The sequence below is a fragment of the Odocoileus virginianus genome, chromosome X, assembly GCF_023699985.2.
Source record: "Odocoileus virginianus isolate 20LAN1187 ecotype Illinois chromosome X, Ovbor_1.2, whole genome shotgun sequence".
NCBI lineage: Eukaryota > Metazoa > Chordata > Mammalia > Artiodactyla > Cervidae > Odocoileus > Odocoileus virginianus.
Window position 1 is genome coordinate 7,067,899 of NC_069708.1, and position 22,469 is coordinate 7,090,367.

Genomic DNA, 22,469 nt, shown 5'->3' on the forward strand with positions numbered 1-22,469 from the left:
CAGATGGAAAGATATATCATGTTCTTGGATTAGAAGGATCAGTATTCTGAAAATGACTATACTACACAAAGAAAATTACAGATTCAATGTAATCTCTATCAAATAACCAATGGCATTTTTCACAGAACTAGGACAAAAACATCTTAAAATTTGTTTGGAGACATAAAAGACCCCGAATACCTGGAGTAACCTTGAGAAAGAAAAACCGGCTGCTTTCTCTTCCTATAACAATTTCTCGTCTTTAATTCTGCAACTCTGTGTAGGCATCTGGTCATACTGTACCTCACATTTCCCTCTCACCTCTTCCTCCCATAATCTATTGGGTTGTCCAAGAAGTTCATTTGAGTGTTTCCATAAGATGTTACAGAATAACCTGAAGGTTTGACCAACCCAATACATCACAGTGTTAGTTTTTACCTTCAAACAGCTCACATGTATGTTTCCTTTGTTTAGCCTCAACATCTTAATGGTCATTTATTGGTTGGAATAACACAGAAATAACTTTCTAACTTTTATTCCTGGACAGGTCTCGTATCCTTCCAATTCATTCACCTTATAGCTACCAGAGCAATCTTTCAAAAACATAAGCATAGGTTAGATTATTTCATTTCTTTGCTTAAAAATATGCTGTGACTTCTCATAGACTAAAAATAGTCCAAACTCTTAAACATAAGTGGAAAGGAGGGAAAAGACAGCTAACACATACTGAGCAATTTGAGTGCAATGCTCTGCCCCTCTAGTGGGCATTTTACATGTATCCTATCATTTATTTCTCACAAAATTCTGTGAAGCATTACTTTCTTTGTACAGAAGGATATAATTGAGACTTAGAGGTTAGACAACAAGTGGTAAAATAAGTGATCTTTCTACCTACAAGGCTCATACTCTTATCTGCTCTATCATGCTTGCCTTTCTACATAATTTAGCCTCAGCTGATCTTTCCAATCACATTTCTTATAATAACCACACCCCAGCCACCCCAGCCATAAAGAAGTACCTTTTGATTCTCAAACTACTCAACTGTCCAGGACTTTCAATATGCTGTTTCCTTTGCCAGAAATCCCTTTTTAACTCTGTGCATCTAGCTCACTTTTGACACATTCTTCTCACTTTCTCTAAACAAGTTCTCAACCTTGGCTGGACAGGACATGCTGTGATCAATGCAGTTTGATTTTCTAGGGGTAGAACCCAGAAATTAGCATTTAAAAAATCTCTTCCAAGACTGAAAAGCAGTGTTCCAGGTGAGTTTCCTGGAGACTCTGGCAAGCTTAACTTAATCATCTTCTGTTTTTATTAGACCCTGTCTAGCCCTTTACTTTATGGAGAAGGAAATGGCAACCCATTCCAGTGTTCTTGCCTGGAGAATCCCAGGGATGGGGTCACACAGAGTCAGACACGACTGAAGTGACTTAGCATTAGCAGTAGCAGCCCTTTACTTTAACACTCATCACACTACCAGAATTTTGTCTTAGTGTAACTATCCTTACCTCTGGAATGTAAGCATCCCAAAGGCAGAAATCATACTCCAATACAGAGGTTTCTGAATATGTGTTACACACTAGTCCAGTATGTACACAAATACATATGCATGTATATTCAAATAGTTGAAACCAAAGCTTCACAAAATAATACTGACTCTTATTTAAGAGGGATAGACTCTTGTAATTTTTGTATTCTACTAATTTTATTCCTTTCTGTTAAAAAATGTGAATTGATACTCATTAAATTGATTACATAGCCTAGTTCTTTGAACTATGCTTGAAAAACATCTCTCTAATTATATTTGTAATGCTAGTCCTAACCCCATGTTAGACATCTAATGGTGTTTACTAAAGATTTGATGAATTAATCAACATTTTTATGGAAATTTAATACATATGTATATATGTATACATTTATATGTTTTGCATATTGTCAAAAATGGCAGGCAGATATCACTAGGCAAAATAAAAACATCAAAATAATCTTTCATAATCTTTGGACACCAAAGTAGAAAGATTAAAAAGTACATATAAAACTCAATTCAAATTACAGCAACAGAAAGGCATACACAAAGGTTTTTCTTTTCTTAGAATTAGGGGTAGTCAGATTACCTCTCTTTTCAAATGCACCAACAAATGTGACAATCTAATTTATTCAGGATACTAATTTTGCTATTGATGTTGCATTCTTTCTTATTCCTTTGGAATTAATCAGTGGGCCAAGATATATTGTGAGCAACATTGAAGAAGCTACTTTCCCTCAATTTCAACAATGTATTAGAAATTTAAGACAGTTTAATCAATTTCCAGGTATACTCTGATGTACAATTCAAAATTTATCAACCTTTCTCTCTGGAAGTATTTTGTTTAGTAGAAGAGGTTTTCTATAATGGCTGTGGCAGGTTGGGAGGAGACACAGGTGAAACAAATGAAATCAGAGGCGGGAGTCAGTTGAGAGATATGGCCTGAGGCAGGACCCAGATCACAGATGAGGGAACCTCAAATATTAATTGCTCCATAGTCTCTCTAGTTGAGAAAAGACCCTAATTATCTTACCTTTATGACCATCTCTCCCCACTGTACACCCATCCCCGCATACCTTCTTTACAAGCGGCTATTACAATGATCTCTTAGGGGTGCTTAGAGAATCAGTTAAGATTGGTGAAATTCTTATGAAAGATTAGCAAAGATGTAGAGTCTACCCATTTTCAGTTGCTTACCGATAGTTTTACGTTAGCACTGAGAACTGTGGCCATCTTTACCAATTCTCTGAGGCCCAAAGTAGGAAATGCTTTGGACACAGGAAGAATCTGATACAATTATGAATATAATTCTTCATTTTAAGAATAAATTTTCAATTTAAAACTTTTCAAACTGTCGCTTCACAGGCCTCTATATGGCATACTGTAAAAATACATTGGCTTTAAGATGCCAGTTATACTGTCAGAAATACCAATACTGTATAAGAAAAGATCTCCTCATCCGAAAGTACAGGGACAAATATGACCTTGCTTTTAATAAGCAAAGTAAATAACATTTCTTCTCTCATATAAGGAAGACACTTTAATGGCTTCCAGAGTGGAATTAATCAGGTTAATTCTATTCAGGAAGCATATGTTTCATAATACATGTATGCTTATCAAACCCAGGAATTATAATTATTGCTGGAAGAATTAAGCATCCTATGAAGTGGGTGATAAGCAGTGATAGGCAGTCTAGCAAGAGCTGGAGTCTCCGTATATAGAAAAACTGATTGACAGTCATAGAGAAAAACCTATTTTATGAGGGTTTTCACCCCCTGTCTCCATTCTGCAGCATTTGTATAAAGTAAAACATCACTGCTTTGGGTCGGATAGATATATTGGGATCTGCTGGGAGAGCTGATGTTCTGGCTAGGCATTTGGAATTTCTTTTTTAATATGTAAGAACTATTCTTGCTATATAGCATGAATCATACAAAGAATATAATGCTACCAGCTTCTGCAAATGAAGTGAAAGACATACCATTACACGTGATTCCTTCACACGTATTATAGAACATCCCTTTTGCTCAAAATAAAAAAAAAATCTTCAGAGGGGGAGAAAAGCAAACACTTCCATTTAGCTGAAATACTGAAACTGCATGTAATTTTCTAAGGTATGTAGTTTTATTTATTTTCAAGCTGTTGCTTTCAAACCCCAGTATTTTGTTTCAATTCTATCAGCTGAAATGTGCTGTTAACAATAATCAATAGTTTCAGTAGTTTAGAGTTTTTACCATGACATCTTCAAATCTTTCATCAAAAGACCATTATTCAACCATCTAACTGAAAATCAGAGCTGGCTATAAATGTCATTCCTATCCATAAAATGTAGTTTCAACCTCAGGCAAGTGGAATTTATAGAAGACACAATATTAATAGAGAGGGAATGAGAAAATGGTCTCTGTTTTAAAATAACAGTGGACTTTTAGTCCTATCATAGTTAAGAGAAAAATGGTATGTCTAAGGTTTTCAGGAACTCTAAGGGAGTTTTACATGGTTTTTAAGAATAAATAGATTTTTTAATGAGTAATAGAGAATAAGCTAAGAAAGTTTCCTCAGCATAATTTCCAACTGATTTTGAAAGAGATTAGAAATCTAAACACAAAATGCACGTTATTCTCCACACTTTCATAATAAACATAGTTAGGAAACACTGCCATTTTTTCCTTATTGATTCAGAATCTTGCAGTTTATCATGATGAGAAGTTTCAGTATGAATTTTCATTGTATTAGTACTGTAGATACAAATATAAAATGTATAGGAGATAGATGGATGTATTTTGTTTTATCTTCAATAAGACTTGTCCATGAATTTAAGAAATATTTTATTAAATCCCTATTATAAAATTGAGTCACTGGAACAATCTTTAATTTTGAAAGGAATCTGCTAAAAAAAAATCCACTTAAAGTTTTACTCGTTATTTACCATAGCTGATGGGAATATGTGAATCCACATATTTAAAACTCCAGGGTGGATTTATGGCATTTACAGGGTGGCATTTACAAGGCAAGATAGATTTTTTAAATGAAATATCATAAGTCAAATATGTTAGCAGCACATTTTCTAACCATTTGCCTAAGAGGGACCAAAAAAACAAACCTTACACTGCATTTACAGCCACAAGCCATAGGAGATACCTATTTAGAACAGTACCTGGCCTTATCTATGCAAACTACCTCCAAATGATCAAAGTAACTGAACACACATTGTGAAGGAGCAAGTGGGGGCTGAGGAGAATGATAAAGCAAGAATGAGGAATTCAAGAAGCTATAAATTGCCACTGTCATCTACTCTATATACAAAGTAGATCAGATCTCGTATCAAAACAGAAGAAAAGAAGGAGAACAAGGAGAGGGAGGAGAAGAAACTTTCCTTACTATGATTTGATTTTGGAATTATTTTTCAACCTGGAATACACTATCACTTTTTTTGCCATAATTTTAAGATATTAGAAAACTGAAGTTAGTCCTAAAAATGGATCATATTATTCAAACACTCCAAAGTTTCTTTGTGGTACTAGTAAAGTTCTTATTTCAAGTCGGAAAACTTAACTCTACATAACAAAACTCCAATATAGGTCAGGAAAAATTCTATCATGTCCCCAAAGTATTTAAATATCAGGAGCCTTCCTGAACTATAGAATATGATTCACACCAAGATTTCAAGTAAATAAAACAATCTGAAACTTCTGTTTTTGCTGTTTATGCATATGAAATTTTGTAGCAATAATTTTTGTTTCTAGGAAAAACAATTGTCTGAAAATTGTGTGATCATTGACTATGACAAAGTTAGCCATCTCATTTTATTTTCACAGATTATGTTAGGAGGAAAGTTACAATAGGCCAGATTAATATTTCAAAATGTATTGGAAAGTAATGAAGGGAAACTGATTCAGTTAGCAACACTAAATAAAACAGACAATTCATACAGATGCTTTTCCTATAAAATATTAAATAGACACTCAAAAATGGCAACTTTTGCAAATTTAATAAACCAACCCCTAATTCCTTTTCTCTGAGCAAAGTTTCTTCTTATCAAAGCTCCAGCTTCATGCGCAAATTTTTCCTGGTCAAAACCACACACTATTTAGAAGACTGGGGTGTTAAATGAAATAAGAAATGATTTTTTGCTTCTCCCTCTTTCTTCTTCTAACCCCAAAACCTAAATATACAAGGCCACATAAAACCACTATTTTTGTCCACAGCATATCAACTACAAGGAAAAATGCTGAAGATTCTTTGCTTGAATTCACGAGTTATAAAAGTAGAAACGCTTGACTTACCTGCCATTGTTTCATCAGCTCTCTTACTCCCTTGGAATCTTCTAGAAGCCTTTCCTTATGGGTGGCATCCTGCAGGACATTGGCAGTTGTTTCAGCTTCTGTAAGCCAGGCAAGAAACTTCTCCAAGTCCAGGGGGAACTGTTGCAGTAATCTATGAGTTTCTTCCAGAGCAGTCTCTCGCTCATTCACTCTGCAAAGGAACAAATGTCCAGATGCAATTATCCTCAAATAGAATGGTGCAGCCAGTGAATCCCACAAAAAGAGCAAAATCAAAGGGACTAAATCATATCATTGCAACAAATGTGAGTTGCTGCTAAAACTCCACTTGAAAGCATCAACCACTAGAACAGCATATGTGTGTGTGTGTGTGTGTGTGTGTGTGTGTGTATTTGGATTTTTAGACTTTTGAAAGTCCATTTTCCAAAAAATATCTTTGTTTTAAAAAACATTTTACTTTTGGCTGGGTCAATTTTGAAAGCTTATTTTAATATGCAGCAAAACTTGAAACTAATCTCTATAGGTAAAACCCTAAAATCTACTATGCTTATCTTTAATGTCACCTGAGGCAGGAAACCATGATTAAATAGGCCAGGAGAAATGCAAACCTACAATGGAAAGTTGAACACTGGAGGAAGAAGGAGAAGGGGACTGGAGAACGAAAGGGAACAAAAAGATTAAGAAGTAGGAAAATTACATATCTCATAGCAAACATTGTGCAAAATGTAATCTGCATAACATCAGCATGTTCTAATAGTTCTACTATTGTATTGGCTTCCTTTTGCATTACCTGGTGGTCATACAACTAAGAATATTTTCCAAAAGAAAAATTTTATGGGTAATGGAGAAAGTGGAGCTTAAAATCCAGACACATTGGGTTCAAATCCCAGTGTCCTCCACCAAGTGTGATACAGGTTACTTAACCTCTCTGATTTCTCATCTGCGCTACATATTGTTGTATGGATGAGACTGAAAATACAACAATGTGTGTGAAGCTGAGTGCCTCACACATTATAAGTCACATATAGTTGCTCAAAAATGTGAATTCCCTATGCCTACATTCCATTCTCATTTCTCTAATCTTATAGAAGGAATGAATCAAATTCCTTACGACACAAAAATCCACAAAAGAGCTATTCATATTTTCTGACAATATATATAATGCATGTGTTGTGGATACACACACGTATGCCCTCAGCAAACATCTACATAATAACAACTTGGGAAGGAAAATTGCCTGAGGCAGTAACAGCCCCATCTAAAAAGATTCAGGTAAATTTTTTCTGCAATAAGGAAATTAGTACTCTATTTAAATGTCGTATTTGCCTTCTATTACTACACACTTTCTGGGATTCAACATAAGCTAAAAATGGATTAAAAAAAAACTGAACACTTGAATATGATACACACTGCTTGTTAAGATGTGATTGTCAATAATTATGCAAAACTGCAATTTATTTCAGCAGCAACTTTATCATGGGATGTGCAAACCAGGCAATAAACAACTCCTGCCGAGCCAGCGGCAGCAAAGCCCCCGGAAGAGCTGTTTATTCATCATGGGTGAGGTTTTTGCTGAGTATACAGTCTTCCACAGTGTAGTTTCGTTGTTCATACTGGATAAAAATCTTCTGTCTGCATTAACTGGTGGAGGGGAGAATAGGTTTATGAGGGTGCAGCAACTGGAAAAAAGGAAGCATTGCACTAAGCTATTTATCAACTCCTAAATAAACTTGAATATTGCACAGCTGAAAGGTAGCCTGGTGCTCTGGTTGGGCAAATCAGTTAAACCTCGTGGAGTTCAAGGGCTTGCCTGAACTGCTAGTTCCTTGTTTATTTAGTTTTCAGGCAAACTATCAATGCAGGGAGAAAGAGCAAAGTATCTTTTATTATTTATTTATTTAGTATGATTTAAAAATTCAGAACTGTTGCAACAACCCTGAGAAATGTAATGTTATAATCTGGTGTGAAACATACAACATACAGGTTGAAGCCTGTGTAATTGCTAACGTTTGGCCATTTCTGACCAACTAATGGGTCAATTTCAGCCAGTGCTAGCTAATATTTTAGGTTGGCTTGTGTGCTAGAAATCACTAAGATTTACTCCACCTCCAGCTCCAAATTTGGCATAGAAATAAGCTGTCACATTGCAGGAGACAAATGCAGGGTTAGACACTGATGTATTTTCTAACATACTCCAAAGTCACACAAAATAAAAGGAGCAGTGTAAAACTCCCTCATGTCAGAGAATTAGATACTGTGCATTTTATTATCAGCTTCATCATCATGATGAGCTGTGCTTGATGCATCCCAGCTTCTCTAACCTTAAAGAGAAACACCACTTACCCTCGGCTTCCAGAGAAAGTAACTAGTAAATAACTTTCCAAGAGTTATTTGGAAAATGTGATGCACATAAATCAGATGAAAGTGTTCTACCGAGACAATGCGATTTCCAGCCCAATCCTACCACCAAGTTCGCTGCTTTGTAAATTAGGCCCTTAGGGAAGAGCAGTAACTCTTTCAGGACAGTAAGGTACCGTTTTCCTAAACGACACCCTTGTGGCCTGAAATATTGACAACATCGGGTTGAATATTTTCCAATTTGGAAATATGTTAGACAAAATTCAGTGGCAGCAATGGCAGAAAATCTCTTCAATCAGAGGTGAGACTGTTATCTCTGGCTTGTGTGGGAGATTTAAGGCTGCATCCTTTTTCCTGAGATCCATGTACACTGAATTCTTAAATTTTAATTGTGCTAAGTCTAGACTAGATGAGTCAAAGGTACTTGTATGCCATATTTGTGCATTCAAAATAGTTCTGAATATATACCATACTTTAAAATTTTCCATAATTGTATGCCTTTAAATGACTTCTACAATAAATAAAAAATGTAGCAATGAGAATCATAAAGCAATAAAAAAATTACCTTGAACAAAACTAAAGACCTTGAACATAGATTATTATTTTTTAATGATAATATCCAAGTTACCAAATTATGGACCCTGGAGAAAATTTGGCTTGAACTTTAAAAGTAACAAAGACCAGATTATCATAAAATAGTAATAATGCTTTACAAATATAATTTACTGCATCGGTTAAGTACTTTTTTATATAACAAATTTTAATTATCAGCAAGTCCATGTATAGAATGCACAAAAATAGCTGAGAATTTGATGGCATGTGGAATGGGATGCTGATGTCAGAAGGTTTTATTTCTGTTCATAAGGGCACCATACATCATTCTCCATAGGTAAATATAGGCAGTGTGGTACAGTAGATCTCAAAGTATGTTCCATAGCCCAGGAGTATCAGTGTCATCTAAGAACTTATGAGAAATGCCAATTCTCAAGCCCCACCCTAGACCTGCTGAATCAGAAATTCTGTGTGGAGTCCACCGAGCTGTATTTTAATAAGTCTTCCAGGTGATTCTGATATATGCTCAAGTTTGAGCATCACTGACGCTGGAGAGATCAAACATTGAGAACTACTGGTGTAGTGGATGCTATGCTGGGATGTCCAGACCCATCTTTCAGGACTGAAGTACGTTTTGCTTGCGTAACTCACTGAAGCTATGAGCCACGCCATGCAGGGTCACCTGAGACCAACAAGTCATAGTGGACGGTTCTGACAAAATGTGGCCCATGGGAGGAGGGAATGGCAGACCATTCCAGTAATTTTGCTGCGAGAACCCCAGGAGCAGTATGGAAAGACTGAAGGCAAAAGGGGAAGAGAGTGGCAGAGGATGCGATGGTTGGATAGCATCACTGATTCAATGGACATGAACTTGGGAAAACAGCCGGGAGATGGTGAGGGACAGGGAGGCCTGGCCTGCTGCAGTCCATGGGGTCACAAAGAGTCAGACATGACTGAGTGACTAAGCAGCAATGTGTTTTGCTTTAACTCCTGGGAAAGTTGCTGGATGCAAGCAGGTTGCCTCCAATGACTGGTTAATGTGTGGACTTTTTATAAAAGTCTACCCTCCTTGCTCCAGCTTTGGACAATTCGGGAGGGGAGAGGTGGGGAGGAGGATCGATTGATGTTGAAGTTACAAATGAATTGAAGCCCAGCTCCTCCTTCTGCCCTATCCTGCTTCTTTCCCTTTCTTCTCTCATAGGTATTCATCCTGAGAACTCTACCAAAAAAGAAAGAAAGAAAGAAAGAAATTCCTACACATTAATCACTTTCTCAGAATCTGATTTCTGGGGAACTTGACCTGCTGAATTGTCATACTAAATAAAACTTTGAAAAATATACTTGTAAAAAAAATAAAAAAAAATATACTTGTTAAAAAATGTATGTGGAGAAATATACAAACACTGGCACAGTTTGTGGTCACAAAAGGAGACAGGATGGAGGACTCTCATACTCAGCAATTGAGCCTGAAGAGCTCCTATACCTTTGGTTGCCCTTTAAGGAGATCTGTAGATAAGGCATTATCACCAGTTAGAAGCAAGAATCTACTGAAAGGACAAAGTGTTGGAGCTATAAAGCTTAGTACAACCCCCCACCTGTACAAATCTGCATAAAGTGGAAAAATCACAGAAGGCATGTCTTCATCATCTCCATTTTCTTTTTAAGAACTGATTATCAATGAGGTAATCAGAGTATACCCTGATCCTTCACACACACACACACACACACACTTACACACACACCCACACCATGATATCTCTGAATAAGTCTCTAAGATTCCAGATTTTTATCTAAATTGAAAATCACTAATTTGTTATGGGTCAACTTAATACATAAAAAGCAAAAGAAAAAAGTGAAGCCTATGATTTTCCAAGGTAAGGCTGAAAAGCTTAATTAATGTATGGACACTATTCCATGATTAGATACATGCAGGAATGATAGTTCATCATTGCAATGTATTAAATGATTACACACACACACACAAATATATATACACACACATTATATATAACCAAACAGAAACAAACACATTGAATATTTTTTTGGGGAAAAAAGGCTCAATCTGATATTTTTCCCAGATGTTTCTGAAAGTGTGACCAACTGGGGAAATTCACACTACTTGGTCTTCTGCTAAGTAACATTCTCATCTGTGCCCTGGTATTATCAGGAAGTAACCAAATAAAACACTCTCAATCTTTCCTTCCTGGTTTATTTTCACTTTAACAACTATCATTTCCTATTATGGAAAGTATTACAGGATGATGTGGGTTTTTTTTTTCTTTTTTGTTTGTTAGATATAAATCAGAGAAAATGAGTACCTTAGCAGCAAGCACTTGGACTTTAGGCCAAACACTACTCATAGAACCAGAGTTAACCTGAAGTTCAAATTCTCTATAATCATAACAGATTCTACTGGTTTGCTAGCCAATGAATTAATTTGGTTTTGTTTAAAAAATAACTCTGTATTGTATTTTCATGGGGCAGTTAGAATTTTGTTACCTATGGCTATACAGCAGTCTGTAGAAAGGATTCCTTTTAATCTCCAGCAATTCCACTGGCAATGTGCACTAATGAAAAGCATGAATCTAAGCAAAATCCTTCAATAATGCTTGGACCAGTATCCTATTAGTTCCATTTCTAGCAACAATTCTCAGACTATGGCTTTATGTGTCTTTGGAAAATATCTACTTAGAGAGATGACCCAGAAGGGTTCTGGCAATTGAGAGAATGTTTCTCTTTTCTCCTCTGTTACTGAACTCTAAGGTGAGAAAAATATTCTGTCCTTTTAATGTAACTATTGACACAGAGTGTGAGATGAAGGCTCTAAGCTAGCACAGAAAATAAATTTAAAATCTGTTATCTACAGAACTCTTCAAAAATTTTAAAAGTATGTTCAGATTTATTCTCTCACCATTTCATAAGCTACCTCCCATTTTTTTTTCTACCTACAGTATGTTTGGTTTCTTCATATGCTTCCAGTTGGATGTTTCATTCTTTCCCACTGACTTCAACTTTCATACAGGTTATCTTTAAACCTGAACCTTATTCTTATTTCCGCATGCCTACCAACAGCTTATACATTAAGTGATGCATGTACCTTGTCTACATGTATTATGTGCCAGGATTCATGCGTGGTGTTGGTGACACTAAAGTTAGTGAGACATGGACATGGACTTTGACATTTAACACATTCAAGTCTAGTGGAGGAGACCGATATTCAGACATTTACCTATAGTTACAATATGATTCATGACATGAGTTTGGGACATGAGTTTGAGCAAGCTCTGGGAGTTGGTGTTGGATAGGGAAGCCTGGCGTGCTGCAGTCCATGGGGTCACAAAGAGTCAGACACGACTGAGTGACTGAACTGAACTGACAATATGATTCAGGTTGTAGTTCATCTGGATTCCCTAGCAGTAGCTTGAATATAATATGCATCACACCATATTCATGAACTTGTATGTCAATTTCCTTAACAAGTGATAAATCTATTTTTTTCAACACATTTTTCCCCTTTCCTTATCAAAGGAAGTGGGGATCATCGCTGGGCTTTATCTCAAAATACAGTGATGGGTGCTCAACAAAAGTCTGCCTAATTGAATTAATTTTAATTAATTAAATAACAATTAGAAATTGTTAATTAATAACAAGCAGAAATTAGTTAATAACTAAAAACTAATAACTAATTAATACCTAAAACTAATTAATAACAATCAGAAACTTTTTAGATATGTCTCATAGGTCATTGCTAGTTTCATTTTGCTGTTGGGAAGACTCATTCTGGGAGAACCACAGTGACTTTCCCAAAGTTGAACCCAAGGAAGTGGTGGAATTAGGATTATAGTTCAAGTATTGAATCCTGAAAAAGATGATTTTCTAACTCTGAAAATGGATATTAGAGTCCACTTCTCTCTGATATATTCACTGCAGTTGTAAAAGAAAGGAAAGTGCTAGAAAGTTTAAGCCACTGAATCTTGGCCTTCGTTTTGGAGCAAAAATTCATCTGTTATTTTACCATAACAGCCATCACTGCAACACATAGAAACCTACCGAGAGGCAACCCACACACGTAAAGATATTCTCTTACTCCAACCACAGTAGAAAGATCTAGCTGGTCTCTGCTTCAAACCAAACAAACAAAAAAATCCATTTTCAATGCAAATTTGCTGGTTTGCCATTCACCAACATATGCATCAAAGAGGTTTTTATCCCCTCTCCTGAGGTCTGGTACTAAACTACTCAAACTCTTCAGAGTTAATTGGAAACTATGACCTAAATGTTCCCAAAGTATTGCTGATTACTTCTCAGAAAAGTCATTCCCATCTTTTTGTCACCCCAGAAAACACAGGATGACTTTTTAACATGTTCAGAGGCAACATACTCGCATGGAAAATAGATTAGTTCTCTAAAGATAAACCATAGCTTTGAAGCTAGCTATTTTCTTCAAAGATACAGACATTTTAGTGAAAAAAAAAATCACCTGGACTTTATCTTTGGATGGAAAGAGAATATAGGTATTATCAATCATGTAAGAAATTTTAAAATACACATTCCAACTCTTATTTTTTTATTCTATGGACATTTTAAAAACTGAGACTTGCACAATATATCATTAGGGAAACCAGCAAAATTACATACTTTTTCCAGAAGTATTGGGATATTTCTTTAAAGAAATTAGGAGACAGCAGTAAAAATGTACTTTGTACTGTTCTTTGCATTACTCACTTCATTTGACTTGTGTTTCACACATTTATCATTGAGAAAAGTTGATAAAAATATACAAAATATTAGGAACAAGTAGAATTCAAGATATATATATATATATATATATATATATATTTCCTACCTTGGAATATTAACAAAGAGATTAACATTCTTTAGTCTAAGATCTATATTTTATATATATTTTTTACTGATACAATACCTTAAGGTACTATTTTGGAGAAGTTTAATTGCAGCACTATAAAAGACATTTAGAAAAAATGTACATTGATACTGCCATCCAGAAGAATATAAACTTAGATTAGGGTTGGGTTTAGAACTGGATACAATTTCTACTTTTAATAAATTCTCTATGATTTGTATAATGTGAATCTTTAAGTTGATTTTGGTCACTTGTAGTGTTAATCTCTTTAAAAGATATATCTTCCTGTTTTGATAAGCTAGATTGAGTAGCTTTCTTCTCTTCTAAAAGGATATATGAAAAATAGGATAGAAACCAATTTAAAAGATCATCTCTTGGAAGTCTCATTAGACTGCAGTCAAACAAATATACATTCACATCCTCAATATCTCAGAAAAAAAAAGAGAAGAGTAGATGCTGTTATATAACATTCAGCAGACAGCAAGGCAAGTTGGTTCAGTTTTCTACCATCGAAAGGCAAACATATGGCAGATTCCCTTTAAAAGGAAGGAAGGGGTTAAAAACATATCATCAGCTGATTATATGAACTTATAGTAGAGGTCTCTCAATGGAATTCAGAAATATGAATGATTTTCATAATTCCTGATATGAACTTCAAGTCATAGTCTCTAAATATTTGTGACTTTTATTACCTAGTTCCTCACTCAGCACTCTCTTGTGGTTAATAATGCACTTTTGAGAGTCCTTTAAATTCAACATTTTACTGCCATAGTATTTTGCACTAAAACAATGCTCTTTAGTTTTCAAGCTTTTCCACATATATCTTCTTCTTTGATATGTTAAACAACTTGATGAGGTTAATGGGGCAGGTTGTTATTATCAGCAACATTTTATAGATGAGAAACATGATTTTCTGAGAGGCCGGGCAAGTTACCAAAGTAAGTTGCAAAACGTGAAACATCTAATCTAGTCTGCTCTGACTTTACATCTCAAGGTACATTTGCCAATCTCCCTGTGAGGTAAATATAAAGGATATTCATTTCAGTTCAGTTACTCAGTCGTGTCCGACTCTTTGCGACCCCATGGACTGCAGCACGCCAGGCTTCCCTGTCCATCACCAACTCCTGGAGCTTACTCAAACTCATGTCTATTGAGTTGGTGATGCCATCCAGCCATCTCATCCTCTGTTGTCCCCTTCTTCTCCCGCCTTCAATCTTTCCCAGCACCAGGGTCTTTTCCAAGGAGTCAGTTCTTCGCATCAGGTGGCCAAAGTATTGGAGTTTCAACTTCAGCATCAGTCCTTCCGTAATACTATTGTCAAAAGCTCCTTGCTTTCTGTGATTATTATAAGAATTCGGATTATGGTGTATATTTGTGTGAAGACAAAAAAAGATTATTCCTTTGCTTATCATCTTCAGTTGCCATCTAAGAAAACTATTAAAATGAATACTGCACGTTGGATTTGAAGTAGGTTTGAAGATTTTAACATTTTAAAAGAGGGGATTGTGGGCAGTAATATTTTTATTATTATGAAATAAAAGAAAATTATAATATATATGGCTGTGACCTTCTCATAATGGTAACTTAGTAAATGTTTTCTAATTATACAGAAATTATCCAGAAATCTGTATCTTTGAGAAGTGTTTTACACTAGAAATATCTAACAAGAACACCAAACACTTCACACATTCTTTCCTAGAAATTTCATGGTAAAATAAATATATTTTAATAAGACTGGTTGAAAAATGAATTAATCTCTCAAAGCAACTCTGTCTTGGTAGATTCTAAAAGAATTGCCCTTGCTCTTTTCATTTTGAATCCTTTTAATGACTCAGATATGATTTATAAGACTTGTAGGATTACAAATAACTTGAGCTAATTAAAATGGATGATCAAAATAAAGATTTAAAGTTTCCTGCTTTCTCACTATTAATTATTATGGGGAGAAACTACATTTAAAAGAACTAGATAATTTAGACTATATCGATGGCCTTCTATAAGATCAATTCAAATTTATGAAGAATAGTAAAACATTAATGATTTATTTTTTCAATTAAAACTATAACACTAAAGGAATCACTCTGAGAGCTGCACGTGTTTTAAGAATCCTCTTATTTATGAATATATCGCTTACAAAATGTCTCTATATCTTTATCATCATCATCCATCAACATCAACTTTTTGTAAATCCCTTGACACAAGGCTTTGCCCCACAGTTCCTAGTATTTAATAGACACTCAATAAACCAAATTAAAATCAATGAGCCTACTATGAACCAGGCATAGCTTCTAAAAATGAGAATGCCCCAATTCCTTGTTTTTAAAATACTTATAAATAGTAATTATTTCAGAATTTTAAATTTCATATGTTACTTTCACCTGTACTATTTCAGTTGAACCTCAGAATAACTTGTGGATATCTCTTGTTATAGTAGAATTGATTGTATAATAGACTATCACACAGTTACAACTAATATGTTTAAAAACAAGAATAAGCAATCCTGTCACCAAAATTATGTTTCCCTTTGTAGAAGCATGCATATTAAATCTTTGGAGCTTATATCATTCATCAACTTTTTAATTAAAAAGTTGAAAGTGAAATGGTAGGCTATTTCACTGGGCAACATGTCACATTTGATTGTCAATGACTGAATTTCTGCTACTCTTACATGAAAACATTTTATTTTTTGAAAAAAATGTACTCCTGCAGGAATGTTAATTCAATATATTTTTAAGTGTATTGCAAAGAGAGGGCAAAGCAAACAATAACTTCTGTCAAAATGAATCCATTGCTTTTGGCAAACTTTCTGATAGCCTATAAGTTTGAGCCTGGTCTAGAGATAACATGTACTGAAAGGGACTAAAAAGTCATCCTGTCCAAGGATCCATTTGGCTCTGTCAGCAAACATACTCCTCCCTTCCCTGTTTTGCAGTATTCATAGATTTGAATGGATGCCCTCTCTGTACCTCCATTCAGTTCAGTTCAGTTCAGTCGCTCAGTCATGTCCGACTCTTTGCGACCCCATGAATCGCAGCATGCCAGGCCTCCCTGTCCATCACCAGCTCCCGGAGTTTACTCAAACTCATGCTCATCGAGTCGGTGATGCCATCCAGTCATCTCATCCTCTGTCATCCCCTTCTCTTCCTGCCCCCAATCCCTCCCAGCATCAGGGTCTTTTCCAATGAGTCAACTCTTCGCATGAGGTGGCCAAAGTACTGGAGTTTCAGCTTCAGCATAAGTCCTTGCAATGAACACCCAGGACTGATCTTCTTTAGGACGGACTGGTTGGATCTCCTTGCAGTCCAAGGGACTCTCAAGAGTCTTCTCCAACACCACAGTTCAAAAGCATCAATTTTTTGGCACTCAGCTTTCTTCACAGTCCAACTCTCACATCCATACATGACCACTGGAAAAACCATAGCCTTGACCAGACGGACCTTTGTTGGAAAAGCAATGTCTCTGCTTTTTAATATGCTATCTAGGTTGGTCATAACCTTCCTTCCAAGGAGTAAGCGTCTTTTAATTTCATGCAGTCACCATCTGCAGTGGTTTTGGAGCCCCCAAAAATAGTCTGCCACTGTTTCCACTGTCTCCCCATCTATTTCCCATGAGGTGATGGGACCAGATGCCATGATCTTAGTTTTCTGAATGTTAAACTTTAAGCCAACTTTTTCACTCTCCTCTTTCACTTTCATCAACAGGCTTTTTAGTTCCTCTTCACTCTCTGCCATAAGGGTGGTGTCATCTGCATATCTGAGGTTATTGATATTCCTCCCTGCAATCTTGATTCCAGCTTGTGCTTCTTCCAGCCCAGCGTTTCTCATGATGTACTCTGCATAGAAGTTAAATAAGCAGGGTGACAATATACAGCCTTGATGTACTCCTTTTCCCATTTGGAACCAGTCTGTTGTTCCATGTCCAGTTCTAACTGTTGCTTCCTGACCTGTATATAGGTTTCTCAAGAGGCAGGTTAGGTGGTCTGGTATTCCCATCTCTTTCAGAATTTTCCACAGTTTACTGTGATCCACACAGTCAAAGGCTTTCGTGTAGTCAATAAAGCAGAAGTAGATGTTTTTCTGGAACTCTCTTGCTTTTTCGATGATCCAGCAGATGTTGGCAATTTGATCTCTGGTTCCTCTGCCTTTTCTAAAACCAGCTTGAACATCTGGAAGTTCACGGTTCACGTATTGCTGAAGCCTGGCTTGGAGAATTTTGATCATTACTTTGCTAGCATGTGAGATGAGTGCAATTGTGTGGTAGTTTGAGCATTCTTTGGCATTGCCTTTCTTTGGGATTGGAATGAAAGCTGACCTTTTCCAGTCCTGTGGACATTGCTGAGTTTTCCAAATGTGCTGGCATATTGAGTGCAGCACTTTCACAGCATCATCTTTCAGGATTTGGAATAGCTCAACTGGAATTCCATCACATCCACTAGCTTTGTTCGTAGCTCCATTCAGGTTCTAACAAAACATCCAGTACGGGAATTCCCTGGCTGTCCAGTGCTTCAGATTCCATGCTTTCACTGCTTTGGGCCTGGGTTCAATCCCTGGTTGAGCAACTAAGATCCTGCAAACTGTGGGGCGTGGTCAACTAATCAATTACTCAATCAAAGGGAGTGTTCATATACTTAGAAAAAACAAACAGTGTGTCCGGGATGAGATTAGAACACTATATACAGCACAGCACCAGAGATCTTCCCTCACTGCTTAACACTAATCTTTTTTTCGTTTGTTTTCTTTTTTTAAAATCTTAGTTCCAGACCAGGGATCGAACCCGGGTCCCCAGATGTGAAAGTGCCAAGTCCTAACCACTGGACCACCAGAGAATTCCTGATACTAACCCATTAATGTCCATTCTTTGTGTAAAACATGAAATGGTTGCTAAACCATCCAATTTGCCTTGCATCTAACCAGTATTTCTCCAACTTATTCATAGGAATATAATGAGAGAGAGAACCTGTCAAATGCCCTGATGAAATGCAAATAGATGGCTGCATTTTGCTTACCCATTGAAGAAAATTCTTCAATGAAAAAAAAAATTTGCCTCAAACATATAGGTAATATAGTTTTTTTTTTTCAAACTGATTGTGTGCATTTGTTTTACTAAATTACCTGATTAGTCTCTTCAAGAAATGGGTTCATATTTCTCTCATAGCCTCCATCTAAAAAGCATTTGTCATGATAGCTACAGTAATATCTCCTGTGATTTTAACACAGAATTCAACTGCATTCGTCAACATCTACTTAGAAGGTAATTAACACAGCTCTGAGAGGAATGTCATCATTACCCTTTTGTAGAGAGCAGTACATTTACTAAAGATGGTGGAGATAGATTTTAACTGCAATGATAGTCAGAATATTTAAAGACTTTGCTAGACAATCAAGCAGATCTTAAATGTTTGCTGATTTCATTAGTCATATAAAATTGCAACTGGATCACCAAGAAAGAGGTTAGGTTCTCATAATGACACTCACAGTATTTGAGTCCATATACAACACACTAGTGTCGCTCCATAATGGTTGATATTGCATTCACAGTGTAGTCAACTAGAACCTTCACTTGTGTTCTAGTGTGTTCCTGACTGAATTGCTCCATACTGAAATACATATTATTTTATTATAACCTCATGAAATAACATGAAATAATGTTATTTCATTAATCAATAGATCAGTTCTCATCATGAAAAAATATTTAACCAAATTTTACAGACAACACAACAGAGGCTTTCTGGAAACTGAGGGACAGTTTTGACTAACAGAATACTTGAAGAGTGGTACTGGCATTCCATGGGGATGGGCTAGAGATGGTAGACCCACGAACAAAACACTGTCCCAAGTCCCACAATACCTTTCTATTTCCTTTTGGCTGCACCCCACAGCATGTAGGATCTTAGTTCCACAACCAGAGATCAAACCTACACCCCCTGCATTGGAAGTGAAGAGCCTTAATCACTGGACCACCAGGGAAGTTCCCCTACAATACTTTTCAATGTCTGGCTAGACACTCATGTAGGGCAAGACCCTGCTTTTAAACACCTGAACCTAAAACTTAACTCAATTTTACATACATGTATAAAGTACTTTTGTCAAGATTGTAATAGACACCAAAATTTTCAGAAAAGGAACTGAAGTGAAAGTGAAAGTCACTCAGTCATGTCCAACTCTTTGTGACCCTATGGACTATATAATCCATGGAATTCTCCAGGCCTGAATACTGGAGTGGGTAGCCTATCCCTTCTCCAGAGGTTCTTCCCAACCCAGGAATCGAACTGGGGTTGCCTGCATTGCAGGTGAATTCTTTACCAGCTGAGCTACTAGGGAAGCCCAACTGTCATGAAAGCCCAAGGAAAATTTTACCTAGTGCTGTTACGGATTTTCTTAAAAGTTGCTTAGCATTTTGGAAAATTACACTATGGATGGCCAATGACACTCACAGTATTTGAGTCCATATACATACAACACACTAGTGTCACTCCATAATGGTTGATATTGCATTCACAGTGTAGTCAACTAGAAACTTCACTTGTGTTCTAGTGTGTTCCTGACTGAATTGCTCCATACTGAAATACATATTATTTTATTATAAATGATTCGTATTTCTCTTAAAAATTAAAGTTCGCACATCATTTTTAAGTGTCTATAGGTAGGATATATTATCTACAAATTTTAGTTTATGACTGTAAAGAAGGTGTTACAAAGTATTTGTTATAAGAAAGAAAGGGGTTGGCATTGGATCTGAGGAGGTTGAAAACCACAGATACAGAGCTACAGGGAAATTTCAAGATGAGGATATTATACTGAAAATAAATAGAATTTTTAAGGGACAGAATGAGAATATCTGCCCTCTGTGCATCCAATCCCTGATCCTAACAGCTCCACAGAGAACAGAATTGTATTTTTAAAATTGCTCGCTTTTACAGGCAGCTGTGACTACCAGTGAACCAGAGGTCTACTTCATATACGGACCTGAATTAAAAACAGCCAGGCCTTCAGTTAGTTCAGAGACCAGGTTCTTGATTACATTTGACACAATAATCATCATCATATCTTAAGACTCAAATCAGCCTGACAGTGTTCAACTCAGGGCTGCTTCTCCCAATTAGCTGAAAATTGCAGCCCAACTCATCTTCTAGGGGAGAAGTTTACATTTACAATTTTGCTGTGTTGAAAAAGCAATGAACATGATGGAAAGAACAAATCAAGTTTCTAACTTATACAATAACTATTTTAAGTTCACTAACTCTGGAAAACCTGTTTTCACAGGAATGAAAAAGTATAAACATTTTGTTATTTTTTTTTAAAAGCTACACAAAGTTTAACGGAGTCAGTTTGGACTACAAATGGGGCCATAAACACACATTGTGAATATTTAAAAAAAAATTATGTCTCCTCCCCAAATTATTTTCCAAATGAGCTTTCTTTTTTTTCCAAATGAGCTTTCAAAAGGGACAATTTTTTATGTAAAAGATATATTAAAACAATCTGCAATTAGTAGATAGGTACCTATAATTTGGAAATGAAAAGTTCCTAAATATCAAGGTCCTCAGGAACGAATTTACAATAAGATGCTAACTGGAGAACACTGTTAGTGTGACATGAGTATTATTCTATGTATCTGGTTCAAAATCACTTCTCTATTTCTAGGGTAAAATAATTGAGGAGGCTTTTGCATATTTTATTTCCCTAATTATGATACCGTTTGACCTGGATCAAGGCAGTTTGCATACACTATGGAAAAAGTGAACAATAGCAAGGTAACCTCATGTCATGGCAGCATTTAGATGGCTGTGCTGAAGATCTGCTCAGAGGAACAACACTCTGATATGCCATTTTCTATGTGGATAAGCACTTAGAGTCAGAAGAGAGAAATATTTAGATGAGACAAAGACCGAGTCTAGAAAAGTAAAAAAAAAAAAAAAAAAAATGCCGAGAAGCAGAACTGGAAAGGCAAGAAGATGTTGAAGGGGCCTGAGACAAGGATCTTCCAGCCACCGGGGATGAGGAGATACATGGGCAATAATAGGAATATAAGAACTGACAAAGTGTGAGACCCACTGGAAGTAACTGCTGAAAATAATGGAGAAACCATGGAGGCTTGGAGATCAAAAGGAATAGGGAGTAAGGGAGGCAAAGATGTGGACAGGAGCACAGAGAAGTGACAGAAATAACGAGAGAGGAGGCATATTAAAGGCAGTGCGTCTTTAAGTTTTATTTTTCCCAAATATCCCTATTCACCCAAAGGTGAGCATTTCTTCTAAGACAAACCACGTTATGAACATACTTAGTTTTTTGGATATCCCTAAAGAAGAGATAATACTTTTTTTAGCTGCAGCTATATTTATATAGGATTTAGGATAGATTTTTAAAGAGTAGTTTTTGATGCAAGTTTTAACCATTGTGTAGGAAAGAAGTCAAGGTTGAATGAGTGTTCATTTATTATACACATTCATTTACTATATATATACTATACATACATGAGTGCTCAGTCACTCAGCCGTGTCTCACTATAACATCATCTAAATTATTTTGCCCAAAATTTTTATGATATGAATTATTGGGAAAGGATAATGTTAATGCTTCTCAATGAATTAATTGATGTCTTTCTCCTTTAAGATTAGTCAACAATCTGAGTACTGCTGAGTATTGTAAGCAACATTTCCATAGACTCTGTTTTCTTTTGGAAAAGAAAGTTCCCATTTTCTGTTGTTTAGAATAATTAAATATTTGAAGAGTTTGTTTTCGAGCTTTAGGGGAAAAAAGTCCTCAAGCATTCTTTAAAATTATCTAAAGAAAACTCTACAGTCACGGTTTTAAAAACACCACCATCCGCTGCTAGTATCATGAGGTTAAAATAAACATAGCAAAGTTTGGCAAAAATAAAAAATCAGAGATAAGCTTTAGTAATGAAATCA

General features: G+C 36.0%; 1 protein-coding gene across 7 annotated transcripts in view; it reads right to left on the minus strand.

Moving 5' to 3' along the window:
- Positions 1–22,469, minus strand: part of DMD (dystrophin) — a 2,261,655-nt gene that overhangs the window by 519,595 nt on the left and 1,719,591 nt on the right. For all 7 annotated transcript variants that reach the window (XM_070462101.1, XM_070462106.1, XM_070462102.1 and 4 more), the window contains one exon: positions 5,788–5,977. In XM_070462101.1, coding sequence (XP_070318202.1) covers positions 5,788–5,977 — 190 coding nt within the window. The remainder of the gene's footprint in view (positions 1–5,787; positions 5,978–22,469) is intronic.